The sequence below is a fragment of the Amyelois transitella genome, chromosome 27 (genome assembly GCF_032362555.1).
Source record: "Amyelois transitella isolate CPQ chromosome 27, ilAmyTran1.1, whole genome shotgun sequence".
NCBI classification, from domain to species: Eukaryota; Metazoa; Arthropoda; class Insecta; order Lepidoptera; family Pyralidae; genus Amyelois; species Amyelois transitella.
The window spans coordinates 5,559,220-5,584,693 of NC_083530.1; the positions used below are offsets into that span (position 1 = coordinate 5,559,220).

A 25,474-nucleotide genomic window follows, 5' to 3' on the forward strand; every position below is an offset into this window, starting at 1 on the left:
GAATTTAGGTGAAAATGGATGCGGACAAATTTCGTAGCTGTTTGTATGGGTAGTGTTAACACAAAATAGGGATTAAAAGGCGTGATGTTATTAATGTTATGCATGTATGTACATAATTATGTATGTTATTATGTATGTTAAAGAGACGACTGAAAGTTGTCATACAAAGTCTTTTTTTTTAAGGATGGGAAATCATCAAATGACCTCTCCCGCTCTGGGTGGAACGGAAGGGAGTGTCAGACTTTTACTGACTAAAACCCACCTCGTTCCTTCAGTTGCCCTTTGCGTTCCGGGGCCACGGCTTCTCGTTAGAACTTTCCCGCAGCCCCGGCTCAGTTTATCCCGTTTCCCCCCCTTGGGGGTTGACATTTCAAAAATCCCTTCTTAGTGCTCACTTATGTTACTAAAGGAACCTCTGTTCAAAATCTCAGACTCCTATACCGAGCGGTTTCGGCTGTGCGTTAATAAATCAGTCACCCAATCGCACCCCCTAAATCACGATTGGAGGGTAGTTTGAAAAAACTTATAATGTCAAACATATTTACTTGCCTATGTAAGTGTTCATGCCAAGTTTCAAGTTTATAAACCCAAGAAATAAGATTTTTCATAGAAACGTTTTTACCCCTTTTCCCCCCCTTGGGGGTTGAATTTCCAAAAATCCTTTCTTAGTGCTCCCCTACATATCCCAAGGAACCTACATTCCAAATTTCAGCTGTCTACGACCAGTAGTTTCGACTGTGCGTTGTCTGTCAGTCAGTCACTCAGTAACGGAAGAGTTTTATATATATAGATTACGACTCCACATTGATATCGAGATGACATTATTTCCAGTCTCATGAGTACTAATGAAATTGTTTATGGTCGCGTTTTTTTATTGCCCTTTGAAATTCGATACGTGCATTTGACCCGAATTAAGTGGGGTGGCGCATTCATTAACGTGATTGTTTTTAGTTGCAGTTTATTTCGTTCAAACTAAAATGGTCCTCAATAAAGTAATTAAAGATGTGAGTACATATGTGTAGGATTTTCTATACACATAAATGAAAACACAGATCTTATTGGACTAGAGATAAAGGGACTTACAAAATAACGTAATAAACGTAATAATAAACTTTTCACAGCATGTAAATGAAAGCCTTTATACCACTGGTTACTAAAGACGCGTTGATATATTTTAATGAAAAGAAAAGTTCGAATTACTTACTGATAAAAATCTTAAACAATATTTTTTCTTCTGAGAGCAATGTCGTGCCCTCGCCAAGACGAGCCAAGTGAACCTTACCTACCTAGCTTTTCTCAAGAGAATTCATGTTTTCTTTTTTTCAATTCATCCTCAAAAATCAAGTTTTATATGTCGCAATTGCAAACAGCCAGTTAAAAGAAGATCACTTATTCTAAACAGGGTTTTAATAAATTAGTTCTTCTTAAGCATAATGTGGTGGGATATACCATAAAAACAGTAAGCACAGCGTAAAATGAGCTTGTCAATCCACGCCTAATAAGTGCGTCTCATTGAGACGGTAAAAAAGCGGTAAAAAGTGCGCACGAGCAGACTCGGTTGTGGCGCAAGTGATAGAAGTTAGAAATAATACGTTATTGTAAGCAAATATAACACCAATTAAATTTATTTTAATTAAAACACGTTTCCAATTACGCAAATGCAACTGTGTTGTGTATTTTTTAGAATAAACTGGCTGTGCCCGCAACTTCATCCTTATAAGCTTACGAAAACTCGGTGAATTCTCCATGCTCTTTCTCCGCCGTCTTTCACAAATTGTACCACCCTTATCTATTCTCACGTTTTGACAGCTCAGTTCCACATCCTGACAATAACTTTTTTTGCCGCCGACGCACGTCAAATTAATATTTACGGCCATGATTGAAATAATAAAGGGTTGGAAACTTGAAGTTATAAATATGACAACACCACACCTGGTGATTATGTGGTATTTTAAATCTTATCTTAAAAAGATTTTAGATTTATTAGATCTATTAGCTTTTGCCCGCGGGTTTGTTTGCGTGAAACTTAATATTTTTATTCCGTTCCATGGGAAATATGAGCTTAAAAATTATCTCTTAGGCCCAAGACTTCTCATAACTCCTACGAAAACTCTATTCTACGCTTTCCTATACAAGAAACTTTACCAAATTTCACCTTTACTTACTCAGTTGTTTAAGCTACATATAAGTTGTCTGTCAATCCGTTTCAATTGTTTCACAAACACAGACATTCATAAATATATATACGAGTATATATATGTATTCAGGTATTGATTGAAAGGCATTTTGACTTGAAATAAATAACAGAGATGAATATAACCACCCTAAAATCAAAACTAAGTTGAAAAAGAAATAAAATAAGAAAACTATCGTCATGGAATACAAATTCAGCAATATTTACCACCCCATAAAGCAAGCCGAGGGTCGGAATTAGATTCGTGGTCGGCTAGGGTGGCCACAACGATGTTGAATTGAAATAAATCATTAGAATTTCCGAAGAACACCTTATTCATATGAATACCAGCATTTCCAGCATTTCAACACCGACGCTCTTACAGTGAGCGTGAAACATCGTGAGGAAACCTGCATATTCAAGCAACTGAAGGTACTATTTTAGTAAAAAAATGTAGCTCGACCGTCCATCGAAAGTCTTTGCCGTTACCAAAATTTCATTTCATTGTGTGTGAAACAAAAAAAACCGCCAAGCCACACGTTTTAACTAAAATTTAGGTTTAATTTAGGCGTAAAGTAAGGACTCATAGATCAAGAATCTTGGCTCTACACGAGACAAGATCGGACAACTTTTTCGTATATTTTAATTAAGCTGTAGTTTAATCGTTTGCAGTATTCACACTTTGGCTTTATACGAAATCAGATACCTTTTTCACAGGCAGCGTAAATTCGTCCTGGCAAATTTCTACATGAAAATCCTTTTTTGTGGTAGGGTAAACCGTATAGCTATTGCCCACTTAAGGACTTCAAACACTTTGGCTTCAAACAATAAAAAAAGTATTATAAGTTTCAACTATTTCTAATTTTTTTCTTATGTCTAAATAATATCTCCATCAAAGTATTAACGGGTTTTAGTCAAAACTTACATGGCTTAGAAAATAATTAAACAAATTTAAAATGATCCAAAAATGTACAGTTATTGCCCATTGCTTACACTAATTGCCCACATCACATCACAGTAATTGCCCAGTACCTTAAAATGAGAAATTAGACTTTAAACTTTTGTCACTCCTTCTGATATTCTTCAAAAATACCTTCCACCAACCATCACCTGGCCTATATTATAAGAAAAGAATTAGGGCGCGGGTTTTCTTCCAAAAACTTTTGCACGGAGTCTAAAATGTCTTCTTTATTTCGAGGAAATCCTTTTCTAGCCGATATTATAATCCAATCCTCCAAACGACTTTCTTCAGACAGTAAATATAGGTGACTAGCTGTGCCCGCAAACTTTGTCCACGTGGAATAATTATTTTGGGCATTATTGAAGCCCTCAAGGATAAATAATTTTCTCCGTTTTTTTCACATTTTCTATTATTTCTTCAATTTCAATTTCAAATTCTTTATTGCATATCATAAAGTACATCAGTTAAATTACAATTCTGCTTATAAATAGGTACAATATGAACCCTGTTGGGCATCGCAATTACAAAATAATATGGAACGGGTATGGAATCTTTGCTCCTTATAGTTACAGTGTGATATTATAAGCCTTAAGCCTTCCTCGATTGATGGTCTATTCAACGCAAAAATATTTTTTCAATTCGAACCCGTAGTTCCTGAGATTAGCGCGTTCAAACAAACAAACTCTTCAGCTTTATAATATTAGTAAAGATGGTCCTGTACCGATAGATTTAAAGCTTACTTAACTGAAGTTGAAGCGCAGTCAGAGTAAGAGAAGAGGGGAAGGGATATAAGATAAAATAAAAGATTTTAATTACTTTTTAAGTGTATAGGAACAAATGGGCCTAAAAATACAATAAACTTGACTCTTGTCAAACAGTCATTTTTAAATTTACTTGTCCGCTTCTCATCTCATCTCAATTCTATCATTAAGCCAAATAGCTGAACGTGGCCATTCAGTCTTTTCAAGACTGTTGGCTCTGTCTACCCCGCAAGGGATATAGACGTGACCATATGTATGTATGTAGTATTTACAACTATTTAAATGTGACCCCTACAGTCCTAAACTGGTTTTATGTCCCAGATTTTTAATATAGTAGCGGAGACTGGACCTCGGAGCACAGTATTTTTCAGCAATTTGCCTTGTAGACAAATTGTTAGAAGCATCTTGAAGAGCCTCGATAGCTTTCTGTATTTTCTTTGCTATATTGTACGTATGTACTTTTGGTGTCTTTGGCATACTGTTAATAAAATGTGTGTGTGTACTTTTGGTGTCTTTGGCATACTGTTAATAAAATGTGTGTGTGTACTTTTGGTGTCTTTGGCATACTGTTAATAAAACAATAACAGCCAATAAGATGTTGTGCATAGCGATTGGCTACCCGCACCCATGTAACCCAAATAATGTTAACAATATACTACATTGTCAATATTATTGCGTGTGTTTGTCAAAAATATTGCCAATATTACATAGTGATAAAAATATTGACAATATTATTGTCACAATATTATTACATTAAGCTAATTTATGTGACGGCAACATTACTGACTTAATCAAACAATTGCCAATAATGATTGCCCTGGGCAATTACTATAGATATTAACCATGGCAATAACTTAAATTATGGTGGGCAATAACTAAAAATATGCCGAAATACGTACAGCGATTGCCCACCGTTAAAAAACCGTTGAATCTAATCTGATTTCAAATATTTTCATTAAAAACATAACATAACACTTATGATTTCGTCATAACCATACACCAATAATGAAATATCAAATAAAATGCAAAAAAAATGAACTTCTAAGCAAGTAATTCCTTAAGAAAATTGCTAAAAAGCTTACCTGTTTGAGTAACACGTTCACCCGTCTTGACAAAATATACCATTAATGTTATTTTTTCTTTAGTGTTAACACTTATCAATTTTAAAATCTACTATAAATTGACCATAGAGTAACCTAGTAAAATATATTCGAAACAAGTGAGAACACAACCTTTGATTCAGATTATTTTTCTAAAAACGGGCAATCACTGCCTGTGGGCAATTACTCTCCGGTTTACCCTATATGGTCCATATTTCTGGCAACCCTAACTAGCTGAGTAACTTCAATGGAATGTGTGGAGAATGCGCCCATTCTGCGCATGCGATTTATGTGGCAACACTGGCAACGCAACATAATAAGAGATGCAAATGCTAATGCCGGCTTTGATTCGTTGGTTCCGCGTTGTAGTGGGAGATTTAATTGAAAATAGGACATCTATAGAGGGACCACCTCGTTCATATATGGAGCAGTATTTTAAAGTTATCTACATATAACTTAAATATGTATATTTACAAACATAAAATCACATCTATATCCCTTGCGAGAGTCTAGAATTAAGATTCAAATAAAGTATTAAAGTTAGGTTAGTTGTGTACAAAAAGATGCCATTAAAAAAACATCCTGTAAAAAAACCCAAGTCTCGCAGCTCAGTCTTTCTACTGTAAAAAGTTGTGAGATCCATGTAATACCAAGTCGGTTAATCTATTTAGTCTCTACTTAAAGGACCTTCTGCCTTAAGTTATTACATAAGTTATTATCATGCCAATATTAAAAATATTTTACGTTTTAAACAAATAGATCGCTAAGTAGAGACCTAATGATGATATACATGCACACAAAAACATCGCCTACCCCTGTATAACACCCAAAAAGTGTTCATTCCAATTAGGTTAAAACAAGCGTGCATTACACGCATATACCAACCAATTCTTCATAATACCACGCTACATGGGGACCAATTATCCTTGATCCGTGTAAATTTGGCGTAAGGAAGGAATTGACTGACCAGTCCAAATTTATTAGTCCTTACCTCTCAAGAGCCCGAGGACATCAGGAGGAGGTAAGTCAGAATTTACGAAGAATTTACAGAATTACACGAAGCGACTCCCGTCTGCTCTCCGCAACCTTTGCAAGTGAATCTTATCCTTTAATAGATAGCGTGGTTACACATTCAACTGTCCAAATGTGCAGGTTTCCTCACTATGCCTCCTAACTTTCTTTCTTTTTCCTAGTGGCGTTAATATCGGTTACATCCTTTGACGGCCTCTGTGGCGCAGCGGTAGTGCGCTTGTCTGTGTCACCGGAGGTCCTGGATTCGAATCCCGGCCGGGGCATGATGAGAAACGTACTTTCTCTGATTGGCCTGGGTCTTGGATGTTTATCTATGTTTATTATAAAATATAGTATCGTTGAGTTAGTATCTCGTAACACAAGTCTCGAACTTACTTCGAAGCTAACTCAATCTGCGTAATTTGTCCCGTATATATGTATTGTTATTTATTTATCCTCACCTCTCTGGAGAGGAGCCCGGGTTATCAGCATGATCTTGGATTGACTCAGACTTTACAAGAAGCGACTGCCGTCTGACTTCTGCAACCTTTGCAGGGGATCCTGACTCAGCCAGGATTATAGTTACACATTTGACTGACTTTCCCTCGCCGTAAGAGCATCGTATACAATACTTTAACCCGTCAATAAACGAAAACAGAGCAAAGTTCACGGGGTTCAACCGAGGCTGGTGTTTACAAAACGCATGCATAATTCATTTTGACCGGGCATTTTTCAATTTGACGGCACTATGTTTGGTCTGCGACGAACAGCTGCGCCAGCGGCGACTTTTTGTTTTATTTTCACAAGGCTGTCTTGAAAAAGAATGTCTGTTAATAGAATATCGTAGAGAGTTCATACATACATACTTACATATAGTCACGTCTATATCCCTTGCGGGGTAGACAGAGCCCACAGTCTTGAAACTCTGACTGACGTCAGCTGTATGGCTTTATGATGGAACTAAAGTTGCTAGCCCATCGCCTACAAGAAGTATCTATTTCCTTAGTCGCCTTGTACGATATCCATTGGAAGATATGGAGTGGTCTTTTTCTAAATATTAAGCGAGTTTACGCACCACGAAAATATATGTAAAATAATATGTAAATACTCTTTTTGGGACAGACTTGGTAAATACTTTTGAATCTTTAAATTGTTGGTGATAAAATATTTCAGAAAGCAAAGGCGGAAACAAGATGTGTCATTTTCGAAAATCTTCCTTAACCCCATTAAAAAAAGGAATACAACCTATAATAAAAAATACTGATCCAAAATTATATAGAGATAAAATACTCGTGCAAGGACTTTGGTAAAAAAGTACTTTCCAGCAAAACACGAATGTACTCGTATTTAAGTACTTACTTGAGTTTTTGTAGGCACAAAAGTACACATTTATCGCCTCAAAATCATTTGCCAAAAACGCCATTTAAGAAACAAGAATGAGAAAAATGGAACAGCCAACCTTTCACCCTTCCGCTTGCACTTCAATCATTCAAAAAAAAAACAAAAACATGCCATAAATAATTCTCAACCACAAATCAGCGCGCGAAGAATCGGGTTTCACAAAATAAAACTTAAGCAAAGATGACGCACAGGCGTACGGCTAAAAACGTTCGCCTTTTGTACATTATTATTTGTTCTTTTGTTTCATTCTTTAGAGCCAATGAGACATAAATAAACTTGGTTAACCTGGGGGCGCGGTAGTGTTCCCGCCAAGACGAGCGAAACGAAATGCAAGGGCAGCAACTACCTTTTCTTTTTCTTCGATTCGGTTTTTTAAGACTGTTGGCTCTGTCTACCCCGCAAGGGATATAGACCTGGTGAATATATGTATGTTTCGTCTTTTTTAGGATTCCGCACTTAAAACGTAAAAACGGGAAGAAGTAGCACTTGGCCGGTTTTTTTTTAACTCTCATAACATTGGTTTGGATGATACTAAATAATTTTTTTATGCCATCAGTACAATTATTAAACATCATACACCATGTATAACGTATTGCTATCGTCACAAAGATTTCATGCATTCGTTCATTCTGTATAAAAAAAACGACGAAATATAATTCTTAAATAAAAAGATTTGTATTTGTAATGCCATTTTGTACTTAAAACTAAGAAATCTATTACCAGCAGCTGCGACAAAACATAATACTTACCACTTCTACAATCTTATATTATTCCGAATGCTATGTCAGATATAAAAAAAATAAAATTACATAACCATTATGATTTCCTATAATTAGTGCGTGCCGACAACAATAACTAATAGTAAAACTACAATTACATATAAAACCCTAGTTATGAGACCAATTAATTAAAACACGTTTACTAAAGCGTTCGTTTGGACTTCAGCCTCGCCCCTTGTAAAATAAAGAGTGTACAGAAACAACACGTTACTATTTGCACCACAATAAACTTTATGCTAACAAAAAGGTAGATAGATACTTACTTAAATTTATCAGTAATAATTAAAATTAAACACGGATTGTTCCCCATAGCATGCTGGGTTTGCCTGTAACCGGTCGAGCAATTAGAACGAACCTTATTGTATGTATAATCTCTGTATTTATTGTTGTATCGACTGTTGGTGAACTGAATAAATAAATAAATAAATAAACAACACTTTCGAGTATTATGACGCTTTGTACCACAAAATATATATAGGCCTGATGAACGCAAGATGGATGGAAACATAATAATTATATTTAGTGGGATACTTTACCATACCTATATATAGGCACGTTTGTATCCTTTGCGGGGTAGACAGAGCCAACAGTCTCATGAAGACTGTAAGGCCACGTTCAGTTGTACGGTACAATGATAGATTTCAGATTGAAATAGTAAGTGGTTGCTAGCCCATCGCCTAAAAAGAGAATCTCAAGATTATAAGCATATCCCTTAGTCGCCTTTTACGACATCCATGGCAAAGAGATGGTGTGGTCCTATTCTTTACTAGTATAAACGAACAAAAAATTTTCTACTTAAATTATCCTTCTACGATTATTTTATTTTACACTAATAACTAGAATTTATTATGATATCTGCTACAACGACCAAATGAAGTTTTTAATTATTATCATGTTTTCGTAATTAAAAATTAAAATAGGTACTTCTACCGTTTATGTTTATTTGTTAATTTGTTTAATGTATATATATGATATTACTTCATTAATTTGAATTAACTTTTAATATTCATAGCTTTATGTTGATGCCGTGGCGAACAAAAGCAGCTGCTTCTCTTGCCGTTAAAGTCAATCAAGGGAAAAGATAATAAATTGGGATTCTTCTTTGTGGACAAACTACTGCAGATATACTTGACTCCCCTATGGTTGAATTTTATATGGTCAGTGGGTCACGATTTTTGCAGTAAACTGTACATGAATAAACAGCAGATAACTAATGTTAATTTTATTAGTACTACGAATATCCACGTGCACAAAATTTAATAAATTGATTCTAATGCAAATACAACTTGATTATACCGTTTGTCGCTAAGAACATATGACATCATAGTATCATCAGATATATCAGATATTGAATAAAAATATTAGCTTTACCAATATTTGCGAACCTTGGTCTTGAAGCTATTATTAATTCAATGCTTGAAGGAAGTAATTACAGATCTACAAATATTATTACGTCGTAATTCTAGAGATTCGTTTTAAAATTCAAGGCAAGAATTAAAATTTGTGGGATTATAAATAATAATTTTTAAGTGTGTACCGAATAAAAGAAAACATTTCGTAAAATATAAATACACTATCTTTAGGATCCTACTTATATTATAAATGCAAAAGTTTGTGAGTATATCAGTATGGATGTTTGTTACTCTTTCACGCAAAAACTACTAAACCGATTACGATGAAATTTGGTATGTAGGTAGCTGAAGACCCAGAATAACATAGAGACACTTATTATCCCGGAGTTCCCGCGGGATTGATAGGGTTTCCATGCAGACGAAGTCGCGGGCGGCCTCTAGTATATTATACAATTAATAATGAATCTTTTTCATCCTCAGTCTAAAACCTGGAGCTTAAGCAACACACTTTATTCGCCCAATAAAAGTTCACATTATGTCAGTGGAAAAGACAAACATTGCAGCATTTGATAACTGTGTTTGAACTCTCTGTTGGGTCGCGATAGGAGGAGCAAACACTGGCGCAACGTCTTGTCTTAGAGCTTTCATCTCGGCAAATAAATGTTACCAAGCTTTGAATTTTTTTTAATATAGAAGAAAATACCTATTTCAGAAACAAGAATATTGTTTTTTTTATTGTTATGATTCTTTCAAATTTCGAGCATAATTTATTCAAGTCAATAATAAACATTTGCAATCGCCTTGTACTTAGTAAGTGCCGTGTGGTTCCCGGCACCAATACAAAAAAGAATAGGACCACTTCATCTCTTTCCCATGGATGTCGTAAAAGGCGACTAAGGGATAGGCTTACAAACTTGTAATTCTTTTCTAGGCGATGGGTTAGCAACCTGTCACTATTTGAATCTCAATTCTATCATTAAGCCAAATAGCTGAACGTGGCCATTCAGTCTTTTCAAGACTGTTGGCTCTGTCTACCCCGTAAGGGACATAGATGTGACCATATGTATGTTGTACTTAGTTAACCTGTTTTCAACAATATTGCCAAAACTTATAAGTCCGCTATAAATTATAGAGGATCACGGTCTAATCCTGATTTGACTTGCGTCATACCACGGAAGCGGCTTTATCAGTGGCGTAACGTCGATAAGCCTAGTATATCTGATATAAAATACATACATATATTACATATAATCACGTCTATATCCCTTAAGGGGCAGACAAAGCCAACAGTCTTTAAAATACTGATAGACCTCGTTCAGCTGTTTGGCTTGATGATAGAATTGAGATTCAAATAGTGACAGGTTGCTAGCCCGTCGCCTTAAATAAGAATCCCAAGTTAAGCTATCATTTAGCCAAATAGCTGAACGTGGCCTATCAGTCTTTTAAAGACTGTTGGCTCTGTCTACCCCGCAAGGGATATAGACGTGACCATATGTATGTATGTATGTTAAATCTTCACAATGCGTATAAGGTATCAGTATCATGCCGAGGTTCACAAACATGCTTTATCGTTCGTTTTATTAAATCCGTATTTTGGACTCGGATTTAAAATCAACGCAATCATCTTTAGGTACTTTCAACTCTTCAAAATTACGTAACGCTTCTCGAAATTTATCAACGGCTTATCAGTCAACGATATGACTGTTATCTTGAGACACTTGAAGAATCTCGATACATTCAGGAGGTCTACGTGTATACAAACAGAATTAACCTTTTGAACGCAGTAGGGTAACGGCTGAAACTGGAGTTCTACACAAAAAAAATTATTTATACATACATACATACATAAAATCACGCCTCTTTCCCGGAGGGATAGACAGAGACTACCTCCCAAGTAACAATTAGGCGCTAAAGTAAGATTTATAATAAGTCTATAAAAGCGCTAACTAGATTCTAAAGTGGTTTATGGGTGTAACAAATTAGTGTTAGAGCGCGCTCTAACCCTACTTTACCCCCGAATTGGGCACAATTTTTATATTACTTAAGGTTGTATAATGACGGTATACAAGAGTTATGGTAATTGGCTAAGAGGTACAATTAGTGCTATAAGAAAGTTATTATAGCGGTAACAGGATCTCTTAGCGATACAAGAGGGGTAAATAAGCGTCAACTGACTCCTTAAGCGGTACAGTAGAGATACAAAGGCGTTAATTATATTTTCAAGCGCTAAAAGGGAGGTAAATAGGTGTTTTGTAACGGTCTGAACGCTATTCAAGATAATTAAACTAATTTTGTGATCTAATAATAAATAATTTTATTTTCAATGGCTATAAGTTTACGACTAATGATTTTTATATTAAACAAAAAAAAGTGATATTGTATGGTGAGAAAGGAAGCATATTTTTGCTGCGAAGGGAAGTACACTGTGAATATGTTACATATTTATTGGCAAATAATTCGAGCGCCCGATGTATGTTGTCTATTTACTGAAAACTTTTCCACGTATTTACAACAATTTTTGTTTATTTTGGTTGCGACGCCATTGTCAAAAACAAGTAGTCAATATAAGAAATACAGTAGTGACCTTAAGCGCTATTACTTTACCTTTAGTCACAAAAAAGTAACAATAGACGCTATAGGATCTGTTATAGCGAAAAATTATACTCCTATTTGACTTAAGGTAATGCAAGAGAGTTTTGTATAACTTCAAGCATTTGGTTCTATATAAGATTAAATAAACACTATTGTAAGGCTGGTAGCGCTTATTAACGCTATTGTGCAACTTTAGGTTCTTGTAAAGAGTTTATTATCACCTGCATAGCACTTTTGGAGGTAGTAGCTAATTCTTATTCTTATTTAGATCTTAGAGTTCTAAGATTCACTTAAAGCTATAACACAAAATGCTGTGCATGTACAACAGTGTTAAGATTTGCCATAATACATCCATAACCTTTAAGCTCGCCTAATTGTCGCGCTTGTAACTCTGTATTATAAGTAGAAGTGATATACGTTACTTGGTACGCCACTTTATCGCCAATAGTCATAAGTGTTGCTACTGTAATGCCTTTGTAGCCCACTAAGTAACAAAATAAGCTCTAATCGTCGCCTAAATGTTTGTTGGGCTCTTTCCACTTGCCACGATCTCTGCATACTTCCTTCGCTTCATCCACATTCATAACTTATTTTATTCACCTCACAAAGTACTTCAATCCATTAGGATTAGATGTCCATAGCCGTGCAAGTTTTTATCAGATGTAGTTCAGTATTAACTAAAAGTAAATCATTTCATGGTCTAAGTGCAGTTTCTAGTGCCCATTGAAGGAATACCTAGAACTGTGGTTAGTTTTTGCTCGTAAACCACATTTTGCTTTCGATGGAGTTCAGACATCATTCTGAGAAACAATTTAATATAGTTTTTATGTCGTTATTTCTGCGGATGTACAGCCGTGTTTCCGGAAAAATAAGGACGGAACCTCTTTCCTGTAGAAGGCGACTAAGGCACAAGAGTACAGATATATCATATCTTTATGCCTTACAGGGTAGGCAGAGCTAATAGTCATGACTCTAAGGCCACATTCAGCTGGATAGCTTAGTGATGAAATTTAGATTCAGATAGTGATAGGTTGCTAGCCCATAGCTACAAAGAAGAATAAAAAGTTTAAAGTCCTTTGATTGACTCTTACGCGGGAATGGTACTTTGACTTCGTTGCCGGACCAGAAAGCAATACGGAGTAATAAAAATTCAATTATAAACACAATAGGTTATAAAAACGTAAAGTTTAATGTTTATAAATAAAGCGGAGCCGAGTCACAGACCTTTTGTGATACAGAATAATTACGATACAGAAGAGTAACTCGTTTAGCTACATATATATATATATATAGATACATACATACATACATACATATGGTCACGTCTATATCCCTTGTGGGGTAGACAGAGCCAACAGTCTTGAAAAGACTGGCCACGCTCAGCTATTTGGCTTAATGATAGAATTGAGATTCAAATAGTGACAGGTTGCTAACCCATCGCTTAAAAAAGAATCCCAAGTTTGTAAGCCTATCCCTTAGTCGCCTTTTACGATATCCATGGGAAAGAGATGGAGTGGTCCTATTCTTTTTTGTACTGGTGCCGGGAACCACACGGCAATATAGATAGATTGATAGATAATTTAGTCAATTGCCATAAAAATAAAACATAAACAGCAGAAAACAGACAGAGATGGTACAAAGGCGGACTTATCGCTAATGCAATCTCTTCCAGTCAACTTTTGGGTGGAAGGAAACCAAACAGGAGATTAGCGTTGGCGCAGAACAAGATAAATAATTATAAATTAAGAGTAATTATTATCTATACTAATATTATAAAGCTGAAGAGTTTGTTTGTTTGAACGCGCTAATCTCAGGAACTACAGGTTCGAATTGAAAAATTCTGTGTTGAATAGACCATTTATCGAGGACGGATTTAGGCTATATAACATAACGCTGCAACTATTAGGAGCGAAGAAATAATGGAAAATGTGAATAAAACGAGAAAAATTATTCATCCTTGAGGGCTTCAATGACGCCCAAAATAACTATTTCACACGGACAAAGGCTCAAGCACAGCTAGTATTAAATATCTGTAAAAGTTTTAATGTGTGTGTCGTGTACGCAAACTTTGGCAACAGAAGTTCGACTGCATTCCATTAAACCGGTTCCAGCTATCGATTGTAACATACATGTTGATTATTTGCCTCTCCGCACGTGGGTAACCTCAATACCTGTCAGTACTTATAATTAACCCATGACAAAAAGGTGCGTCCTAAATTATTACTTTTGATATTTATTGGGCTGTTTTTATCGTAGTTACATACTACTCTGTCAAGAAAGTACCGGGAAAAGATCAATAATACACAAACTGTTTGTTATTCATCCAAATTTATTTTATCACCTTCAAAATATGCTCCTTTAGAAACGATACACTTACGCCAACGAATAATCCAATCATCAAAACATTTTTTAAACGCTGTTTCCGGAATTGAGGTCAGTTCTCGCCGCGAATTCTCTTTTATGTCTTCTACCGATTGAAAACGGGTGCCACGAAGTGGTAATTTGAGTTTAGGAAAAAGAAAAAAGTCGGCTGGAGCCATATCTGGTGAATATGGTGGTTGCTCGATGGTATTTGTTGAGTGTTTGGTTAAAAATTCGTTCACAATGATGGCCTTGTGCGAAGGTGCATTATCATGGTGCAAAATCCAAGAATTTTCTTTCCACAAATCTGGCCTTTTTCGTCGGATTTGCTCTCTTAAACGCCGCATAACACTCAAATAATATTCCTTATTTACCGTTTGACCTTCCGGCAAGAATTCCGAGTGCACAACACCGCGATAGTCAAAGAAAACAGTCAACATGACTTTGACTTTTGAACGACTTTGGCGTGGTTTTTTCGGTTTCGGTTCAGTTGGAAGGCGCCACTCCGAAGCTTGTTGACTAGTTTGCATGTCAAACTCGTAAACCCACGTCTCGTCACCAGTAACAATGCGTTTCATGAATGTTGGGTCGGAATTGACTCGTTCTAGCATGTCCTCAGCGACTCTCATGCGATTGAGTTTTTGAAAAAAATTCAGGTCTTTTGGGACTAGCCGAGCGGCAACATGTTTCATACCCAAATTATTAGTTAAAATGGTACGGATCGACTCGTGAGATACAGAAAGTTCGGTGGCTATCTCTCTCAAAGTTGAATGAGGATTTTCAGTCACTATTTCCTTCACTTTTGCGATGTTAACTTCAGTTGCAGACGTTGATGGCCTACCAGAGCGAGGCAAATCTTCCATCATATCTCGACCGCTTTTGAACGCTTTGTACCACTCATAAGCACGAGTTTTTGATAAAGTCGATTCACCGTAAGCCTTCTGTAACATTTTCAGTGACTCCGAACACGATATTCCATTGGCAATGCAAAATTTAAGACAAACTCTTTGTTCGATGTTTTTATCCATTATGAAATTAGCAATACACACTAGATATGATATAACTAAAAATAGCACTGTATTTAATGTAAACAACAGATGCAACTCAAACTCCGCGCCAAAATGGAAAACAGTTGTGCCAATCTAACAACAACAAAAAAAACAAAAATTTGAATTTGGAACCATAAATAAATAATCCATTCCCGATACTTTTCTGACTGAATGTATTATTGATTTTGATTTGGAAATAACAAATTATAGTCTTCTTTAGTTATTTTAGCGAAACACGCACATAAGTTTTTCTCCATTGCGGGGTAGACAGAGCGAAAATCCACAGGACTCGAAGACCATGTTTAGCTGAATGGTTTAGTAATGGAATAAATATTCAAAGATTCATTCATATAAACACGTCTATATTCCTTGCGGGGTAGACTGATCCAGAAGTCTAGAAAGACTGACTGGCTGGCCACGTTCATCTGTTAGGCTCAATGATTGAAATAGTGACAAGTTGCTAGTCCATCGCCTATAAAAAGCATCCCAAGTTTTTAAGCCTATCCCTTAGTCGTATTCCACGGGAAAGAGATGGAGAACTCCAATTCTTTTTTTAAATTGGTGCCGGGAACCACACGGCACCTTTTCTACAATAGAAAGGTGTGTTAATAACCGTATTGTAATAATTATTATATTTAAGTTATATCCTACCTCTAACTGAAATATCTCAATTCGCGTTAACTACATCTAGACAGACCGATACCTAAGTAATAAATCTGGTATTAGAGTAATTAGTAATCATGGAAAGTTACCCAGAGTTAGAGCGTGACAGACGAACATTCAGTCACACCTGCTATATTAATTAGTTTTCTACAGAAAATGAATTGGAGAGGATGAATGAAAGCAGGTTGACTAAGCAGATATATAAGGAGAGTGTGGAGGGAAAGGTCGGAGTTGGAATGCCTAGATAAACGTATCTTGATCAAATTACGAACATCCTGGTAAAGGTCAGGTCAAGAGTACCCGAAACCGCCGAGCTTGCATGAAGAGAGTTATGAATGTGGATGAAGCGAAAGAAGTATGCAGGGATCGTGGAAAGTGGAAAATAAACTTAAACTAAGGGTTATAAAAATATGTCTAATAACTACATTTTTGAGCATTTTGGGGTGGAAACCTTGGGTCTGTGGGGTCCATCAGTTCATTAGCTTTTTAATTTTCTTTCTAAGATACTGATCGAGGTATCCCGTGACTAGAAGGCTGAATCTTTTTAGGTCAAAGATGAAGGATTTCCATTCAACGTGGCAATGCAACCAGCCTTCTGGGCACGATTTACAAGACACTATACAATTTATAAATTACGAGTTTTATTTTTATTTTTTCTCTTTTTATTATAATTAATAATTTGAATACTGGTCTAAGAAATAAACAACCGCTATTAAGCTCTAAACTAAAACAAAAGGTAAATCCTACTTAACTATAAATGCGAAAGTTTGTGAGTATGTCAACATGTCAGTATGGATGTTTGTTACTCTTTCACGCAAAAACTACTGAACCGATTACGATGATATTTGGTATATAGGTAGCTGAAGACCCAGAATAACATATAGGCTACTTTTTATCCCGGAGTCCCCGCAAAATTGACAGGGTTTCCATGCGGACGAAGTCGCGGGCGGCCTCTACTAAAATATTGTAAACTTTATGTTGTGACTTTGTTTTCATCTACCAAGTAAAAAAAACGTTTTCATCTAACTGTAAATACAACAAGACCTCGATTTTAATTCATTTTAATCGACCACGCTTTGACAGCTACACGGTTTTTTGTTAAGTCTTTCGAATTGACGTTTTGAGTGGACCCGTTATGATGAAAAAAAAAGTAAATGATAATCACTTAACGCACGTAAAAACTGGTAAGCGCAAGTCGGATACCAAAGTGTCATTAAACAACTTTAAGAAAAGAGTACGTTCTGAATTCGACTGTATTTTAAATTCATACTTATAGTCACATCCGCATCCCCTGCGGGGCAGACAGAGCTAACAGGCTTGAAAAGACTGATAGGCCACGCTCAGCTGCTTGACTTAATAATAGAATTGAAATTCAAATAGTGACAGTTGGCTAACCTTAAAGAAGAATCCCAAATTTACAATCCCTTAGTCGCCTTTTACGAAATCTACGAAAGAGCTTGAGTGGTCCTATCATTTTTATATTTGTGCCCTGTGGTTCCCGGCACCAATACAAAAAAGAATAGAACCACTGCATCTCCTCCCATGGATGTCGTAAAAGGCGACTAAGGGATAGGCTTACAAACTTGGGATTCTCTTTTAGGCGATGGGCTAGCAACCTGTCACTATTTGAATCTCAATTCTATCATTAAGCCAAATAGCTGAACGTGGCCATTCAGTCCTTTCAAGACTGTTGGCTCTGTCTACCCCGCAAGGGATATAGACGTGAACATATGTATGTATGTATGTGCCGTGAACAACGCGGTTAAAAATTGCATTGTAATATTTCATAACTGTCCTTCAAATTCATTGCATAACGACCAGATGTGCCTAGACCGAATCTATCAACACTACAGAAAGCTAGATTTACCGATGACTAACTACAGCACTTTTAGAAATAGTTCTAGGTCAGCCCGCTGGTCTATGAGTAAACAACCTAGATTTTTTTTCGACCGAAAAAACGTAAACCATTCTTGTTTTGTGAAAGGTGATTTCCGCTTGGTTTTTTACATGATTAGACTGCGGATTATGGGCCGAGTGGTTCCCGACACTTTAGAATTGGACTACTCCTTCTGTTGGCCATTGATGTCGTAAAAAGCGACCAAGGGAAGTGCTAAAAACTTGGGATTCTCCTTGTTGTCGTTGAGCTAGCAACATGAATCTGAATTCCATTATAAACCGTGCCGTCTTTTCAAGACTTTTGGCTCTGTCTATATAGACGTGATAATATGCATGTATGTATGTACCAGGATTGAATAGAATGGAATAGATTTTTATTATCAAAATTGGATACAAGGTATCACTTATTGACGTCACATCACTTAAATGTAATTATAACTACTACCGGTTCCAAAGCGCATGAGTAGAAAAAACGGCGGAACAAACTACACTGCAGCTGGAAAAGAATGAATAAGATAAATTGCTTACCTGAACAGTGGGAGACGACTGTCAATACCACGAAGAATCCAAACAGAGACCATATCCTTAGTTCCATTGTGTAAATTCAGGTTTTGTAACTTTTTTCAGTAAAACACTGGCAACACTAACGTTACACGTGGCACTAACACTCGAGGCACTACACGCACTAGGCACTTAGGACACCTGTAAATAAAAAAAAAACAATTAGTCTTTTGTTTACAATTATGCTACTAATTACTTAAGCTATGATAAGTAAATTAGTATTGAACTGAAATGAAGTTATGGGAAAGTGCCTTTATAAATTACATATAAAATATTCTGTGGATTTTTGTAGAGCTAAACGTCTGTTAATTTACACGTTTTGCCTAAATAAAACCGTCTCAGGTATAAATTTGTCATGATTTTCCGTTACATATCAGAGGTACATATTTTTTAAATAAATCGTAATAATAGTTCACCATTATTTATATATATATATATTTAAAGAACTGGATAAGGGTATGTTACTAATGTTTCGTAATGTTTTATTCGTAAAAGTATTGACATTTTAGTAGCTATAAAATACGTATCAAGTAAATTCACCAGGTATTTTATTTTTGGCGCTAACTTTATAAATGTCAGAATCGCCATGACATTATGAGAAATGATGGTCTGTTACAAGCTAAATTGGCTTGCAAACGACAGTTCTAATTTGAACCATTCTTAGAAACGTTATGAAGATGGAACTAAAATAGTTATAACAGAGATAATATCAGAGTCAGTGATCTTGTTTATTACTTTTGCCTGCGACTTCGCTTGTGTGTGATGTTTATCAAATATCCATGAGGGTAGGAAAGACTACATCTTTCCGAATAAAATGAGCGTGATTTATGTAGGTACTGAATTAGAAAAATAAATTTGTCAGAAATCACGATTAATAAACATTGTCACGTAATAAAAGTATGAGGAACTAGATTGTACTTTGACTACGAATGATAAGTGCGAAAATTTCCGTAACACTATTGATTATCTAGAAAGCCGCTCTCCAAGGATATTGTTTTTTTAACATACATACATATGGTCACGTCTATATCCCTTGCGGAGTAGACAGAGCCAACAGTCTTGAAAATACTGAATGGCCACGTTCAGCTTTTTGGCTTAATGATAGAATTGAGATTCAAATAACAGGTTGCTAGCCCATCGCCTAAAAAAGAAACCCAAGTTTGTAAGCCTATCCCTTTGTCGTCTTTTACGACATCCATGGGAAAGAGATGGATTGGTCCTATTCTTATTATTTTTTATTTAGAAGACAATTAAAATTAATTAAATATATAACTAAAGATAAACGTAGATATAAATGTTGTTACATACATATAATCACGTCTATATCCCTTGCGAGGTAGACAGAGCCGCGGTCTTGAAAAGACTAATAGGCCACGTTCAGCTGTTCCGCTTAATGATAGAATTGAGGTTCATATAAGTACCTAGTAACAGGTTGCTAGCCCGTCGCCTAAAAATAAATTAAATTCTGTTGTTTACGAGATAAAGCCTTATGACAGACAGACGAAAAACATACAGCAGGAGTGATAGGGTCCCGTTTTTACGTTTTAGGTACGGAACCCTAAAAACACTGAAACCCGAACAACGACCTTTCAATGACATTGAAAATCCATGTACAAAGTATCAATGGCTTTCAATTCAGTCTCATCACTGTTCACAATGAAATTTGCATGAAAATAGAAATGTGCAAAACCGGTTTGAATGTTCAGAGATCGATTTAAAATTTAAATCAGAAAATCACCGTGCCGTGTGGTACCCGGTACCATTAGAAAAAAGAATAGGACCACTCCATCTCTTTCCCATGGATGTCGTTAAAGGCGATTAAGGGATAGGCTTATAAACTTGGGATTCTTCTTTTAGGCGATGGGCTACCAATCTATCACTATTTGAATCACAATTCTATCACTAAGCCAAACAGCTGAGCGTGGCCTATCAGTCTTTTCAAGACTGGTGGCTGTGTCTACCCTAAGGATATGAAAATCACAGCTTTTTATATAAACGCTTTTTATTATGACGTGAACCAACATCCATGGTCAAAGGCATACCCCATGCTCCTCTCCAGAGTGGTGAGGATGCAACCGGGACTAAAGCCAGGAGGAAGAAGAAGCTTTTTATTAAGACGTGAATCGGGATGGCCATAGTTTCCCGCGCGATAAAAAATGGCGTCACTTGTACTATGCCACGGAGTCTGAAGACGCTGTAGAGCGCACAAAATTGAGAGAAAATAATCGGAAGGTAGGCCCTAGGGAAGAAAGCATAGCGGCATGAGGTACAACCGGGAACACGCCAAGATGATGAAGAGAGTGCTCATGTTTGAAACTTGCATTCGGGAAGCGAGTCAGTGTCATCATCATTACATTACATTACATATGGTCACGTCTATATCCCTTGCGGGGAAGACAGAGCCAACAGTCTTGAAAAGACTGAATGGCCACGTTCAGCTGTTTGGCTTAATGATAGAATTGAGATTCAAATAGTGACAGGTTGCTAGCCAATCGCCTAAAAAAGAATCCCAAGTTTGTAAGCCTATCTCTTAGTCGCCTTTTAATGCATCCATTGGAAAGAGATGGAGTGGTCCTATTCTTTTTTGTATTGGTGCCGGGAACCACACGGCATGTCATCATCATCCCCATAATATTGTCCAAATATTTAGATTATGACTAGAAATAACTCGCGACAGAATTCTTGGGCCACTGCCAAGATGTTTTAGAATTCTTTAAAGCGTTGGTAGTGAGCATATTATATGCACTTTTTTTTCTATTTTATAGTATTTATTTAAATACTAGCTTATGCCCGCGGCTTCGCTTGCGTTAATTTCGCTAAAATATATATAAAATATATGTACCTACGTGAGTGCGTGTTTGAGTATGCTATGCAATCACGCAAATTCTACTGGATGGATTTTGATGAAACTTACGTGCACTACTTACATACTTCTAATCCAAGTTACTAAATATATCTGTGCCGAATTTCGTTCAGATTCGTTCGGTAGATTTTGCGTGATGCGCGTACAAACATACAGACAGACAGACGGACAGACAGACAAACAGACAGACATACAAACATTCTAAAAAAATATTGTTTTGGCTTCTATTGACCCTACAAAGACTTATAACTTTTTTTCTTAAATATCTTCAATGTACAGACAAAGTTCATTTACAGTTTTATTATATGTACTAGCTTTCCGCCCGCGGCTTCGCCCACGTGTAATTCGGTTATATATAGCGTTTTTTAATGATCTCGACAGGGCTTTTTCTTCCACAGGCTGAAATCTTGTTACAACTGGAATTAAATATAGCCTGTGTTACTCAGGGATGATGTAGCTTTCTAATGGTGAATGTTTGAAATCGATTCAGTAGTTTCGGAGTTTATCGATTACATGTGTAAACAAACAAACATATAAAAAAATAGATTGTTCCTCTTTATAATATTAGTATACATACAAATCTATATAGAAAAAGTAAAGCGAGACAAATCATCGTCTCAAAAGAAAAAAAAAAACAGGATTTATAGGACGAAGAGGCCTTACAGGATTTCCTTCTGTTTAAGTATTTGCGTCTGATAGTCATCATCCCATGTGAATGAGCTGATGATGGAAGGTACAACTCCTCAACGGTTAGGAGTTGAAAGAAAATTCTTACGAAGTTATACGTACATGTGAGGCTATTAGGTTGACCTGATAATAAAAAGTAAATCTCATTAACGTTAAGAATTTAGGTGAAAATGGATGCGGACAAATTTCGTCTCTTCACTTGTTTCCTTTTAGCTGTTTGTATGGGTAGTGTTAACACAAAATAGGGATTTAAAGGCGTGATGTTATTAATGTTATGCATGTATGTACATAATTATGTATGTTATTATGTATGTTAAAGAGACGACTGAAAGTTGTCATACAAAGTCTTTTTTTTTAAGGATGGGAAATCATCAAATGACCTCTCCCGCTCTGGGTGGAACGGAAGGGAGTGTCAGACTTTTACTGACTAAAACCCACCTCGTTCCTTCAGTTGCCCTTTGCGTTCCGGGGCCACGGTACTCGTATCTCGTTAGAACTTTCCCGCAGCCTCGGCTCAGTTTATCCCGTTTCCCCCCCTTGGGGGTTGACATTTCAAAAATCCCTTCTTAGTGCTCACTTATGTTACTAAAGGAACCTCTGTTCAAAATCTCAGACTCCTATACCGAGCGGTTTCGGCTGTGCGTTAATAAATCAGTCACCCAATCGCACCCCCTAAATCACGATTGGAGGGTAGTTTGAAAAAACTTATAATGTCAAACATATTTACTTGCCTATGTACGTGTTCATGCCAAGTTTCAAGTTTATAAACCCAAGGAATAAGATTTTTCATAGAAACGTTTTTACCCCTTTTCCCCCCCTTGGGGGTTGAATTTCCAAAAATCCGTTCTTAGTGCTCCCCTACATATCCCAAGGAACCTACATTCCAAATTTCAGCTATCTACGACCAGTAGTTTCGACTGTGCGTTGTCTGTCAGTCAGTCACTCAGTAACGGAAGAGTTTTATATATATAGAAGATAGATGGATTATTACTTTATTATTTTGGAATATTTATTTTGGGCATCATTAGACCACACATAAAAAAAGAAGTTCGTGGCAAGTGGAAAGGCTTTTCTAAGGAAAAAGGCGTTGTTATACGTTTAATGTATGCATGACTTAAAGGATTAATCCAAACCGTTACAGTTCCATATTAAGCAAACCATATTATTGTTGGTTCCAAAAACGTGTCATATCTTTGGTACGTGGCCGTATGAGTTTCACCTATTGACATTACAGGACAGAATTTTGATAAAAAAATTAATTGTACTTACTGCAATTGTAATTAATATTAGTACTAAGTATAACATTAATTGCATTCTCAATTCTATGATTAGGATATCAGTTAAAGTTTGTGACTATTGCCTCTGTCTATTTCTGATAAAGATGCGATGTGTTTGTACGTTTAGTTGATGCTAAACTCGCATGAACTTTCTAAATTGTAATACTTTTTAGTTAATAAAACCTTTAGTTGAATTAAATATAGTACCTGGTTGACCGAGCTGTGATACAAATATTGCTAGTTAAGTTCTATAGGATAAATATTCGTAAAGGTCCTTATATGGTTATGTAGCGCAAAGATACCCTTTGCTAATAATATAAGCTCTTCATTCACCTTATTTGCATAATACTGAAAATATTGTTTACCCGAAAGTTTGCACGTAAGATGTGTTTAAAGATATTAGTTTTGGAGTGACGACTGACAAGATAGTGATAAATAACTGGGCGACGATAAGGAATGGGCAAATAACGCGGAATATTTGGATCGAGGTAAATAAATCATCGCAATGTGATAGTCTAAAACATGACTAGGAATTTGAAAACAAAATACCGCTAAAGGTAATGTTTTGAGCTTCTGAAAGCCGTCAGTCAGTTACGACAGTTCGCAAGAATTAGTTCTTTTTGTTTATCTATACTAATATCATAAAGCTGAAGAGTTTGTTCGTTTGTTTGAACGCGCTAATCTCAGGAACTACTGGTTCGAATTGAAAGATTATTTGCGTTGAATAGACCATTTATCGAGGAAGGCTTTAGGCTATATGACATCACGCTGCAACTATAAGGAGCAAAGAAATAATGGAAAATGAGAAAAAACGGGGAAAATTATTCATCCTTGAGGGTTTCAATGATGCCCAAAATAATTATTCCACGCGGACGAAGGAAGTCGCGGGCACAGCTAGTTTAACGATATATTTTCAACGTCAATATAAAATACTAATTTTTTTGTAAGGAACGTAGTCAGTGACCAAGATTTCTCGTTAAAAACTTATATACATACATACATACATATAGTCTACGTCTATGCCCCTTACATGGTAGACAGTGATATGCCACGTTCAGCTTTTTGGCTTGATGATAGAATTACTTATTTATTTATTTATACATATATATATATATATATATATATATATATATATATATATATATATATATATATATAGCCATTTGATATTCTGTAAATAATAATATTTTGTTTTTATTTGTCCATTCGGTTATTTTGATAATTTCCAAATCCAACTTGATTTTTTTTGTCCAACCCAGTACATAACCCGTCGTATGCCTTTGATCGGAACTGTGTTCTTTGATCGGCGCTACGTCGTCGTGAGAACTATAATTACGCTAGTTTCTTCATCTGATGGATTGATTACAGTCATTTCGATTCACTGAATCAGTACCATCTGACACTTTTGTTCTGTTCAGAGTATTTTGACTTTTGACACCATTTTTTTAAAAGTCTCTGGTTGTAAAATGGAAATTGAACCTTAAGAGTATCTACTTGGTTATAAATTAATTGGACACATATGATATGCTTTTTTATTATATGTATCCAGACTTATAAAGAGAACAAAATTGTATGTATTTTTTTACGGAAATTCCCACGGTAGCGAAGCCCCGCGCAAAAGCTAGTATAAAATAATGTATCCGCTTCCGTTTTTAACACCTAAAGTTTATGATCTTATAAATCTTTAACTGCGTCAATTTTGGCGAACTAGATGTGCCGCGACTTCGTCCGCGTGGAATAGTTATTTTGGGCATCTTTGAAACTCTCAAGGATGAATAATTTTCCCCGTATTTTTTCACATTTTCCATTATTTCTTCGCTCCTAATAGTTGCAGCGTGATGTTATATAGCCCAAAGCCTTCCTCGATAAATCGAATTTCAATTCAAACCAGTGATTAGCGCGTCTCAAACAAACTCTTCAGCTTTATAATATTAGTATAGCACTAAGTTCCTATACGATTTACTATACCTCTCATTTTTATTGCAGA

General features: G+C 36.0%; 1 protein-coding gene across 2 annotated transcripts in view; it reads right to left on the reverse strand.

Moving 5' to 3' along the window:
• The window catches only part of LOC106130446 (protein amalgam), a 157,055-nt gene that overhangs the window by 120,690 nt on the left and 10,891 nt on the right, over window positions 1-25,474 (reverse strand). For both annotated transcript variants that reach the window (XM_060952012.1, XM_060952011.1), the window contains exon 2: window positions 18,628-18,801. In XM_060952012.1, the coding sequence (XP_060807995.1) occupies window positions 18,628-18,694 (67 nt within the window). In that variant the 5' untranslated portion in view covers window positions 18,695-18,801. The remainder of the gene's footprint in view (window positions 1-18,627; window positions 18,802-25,474) is intronic.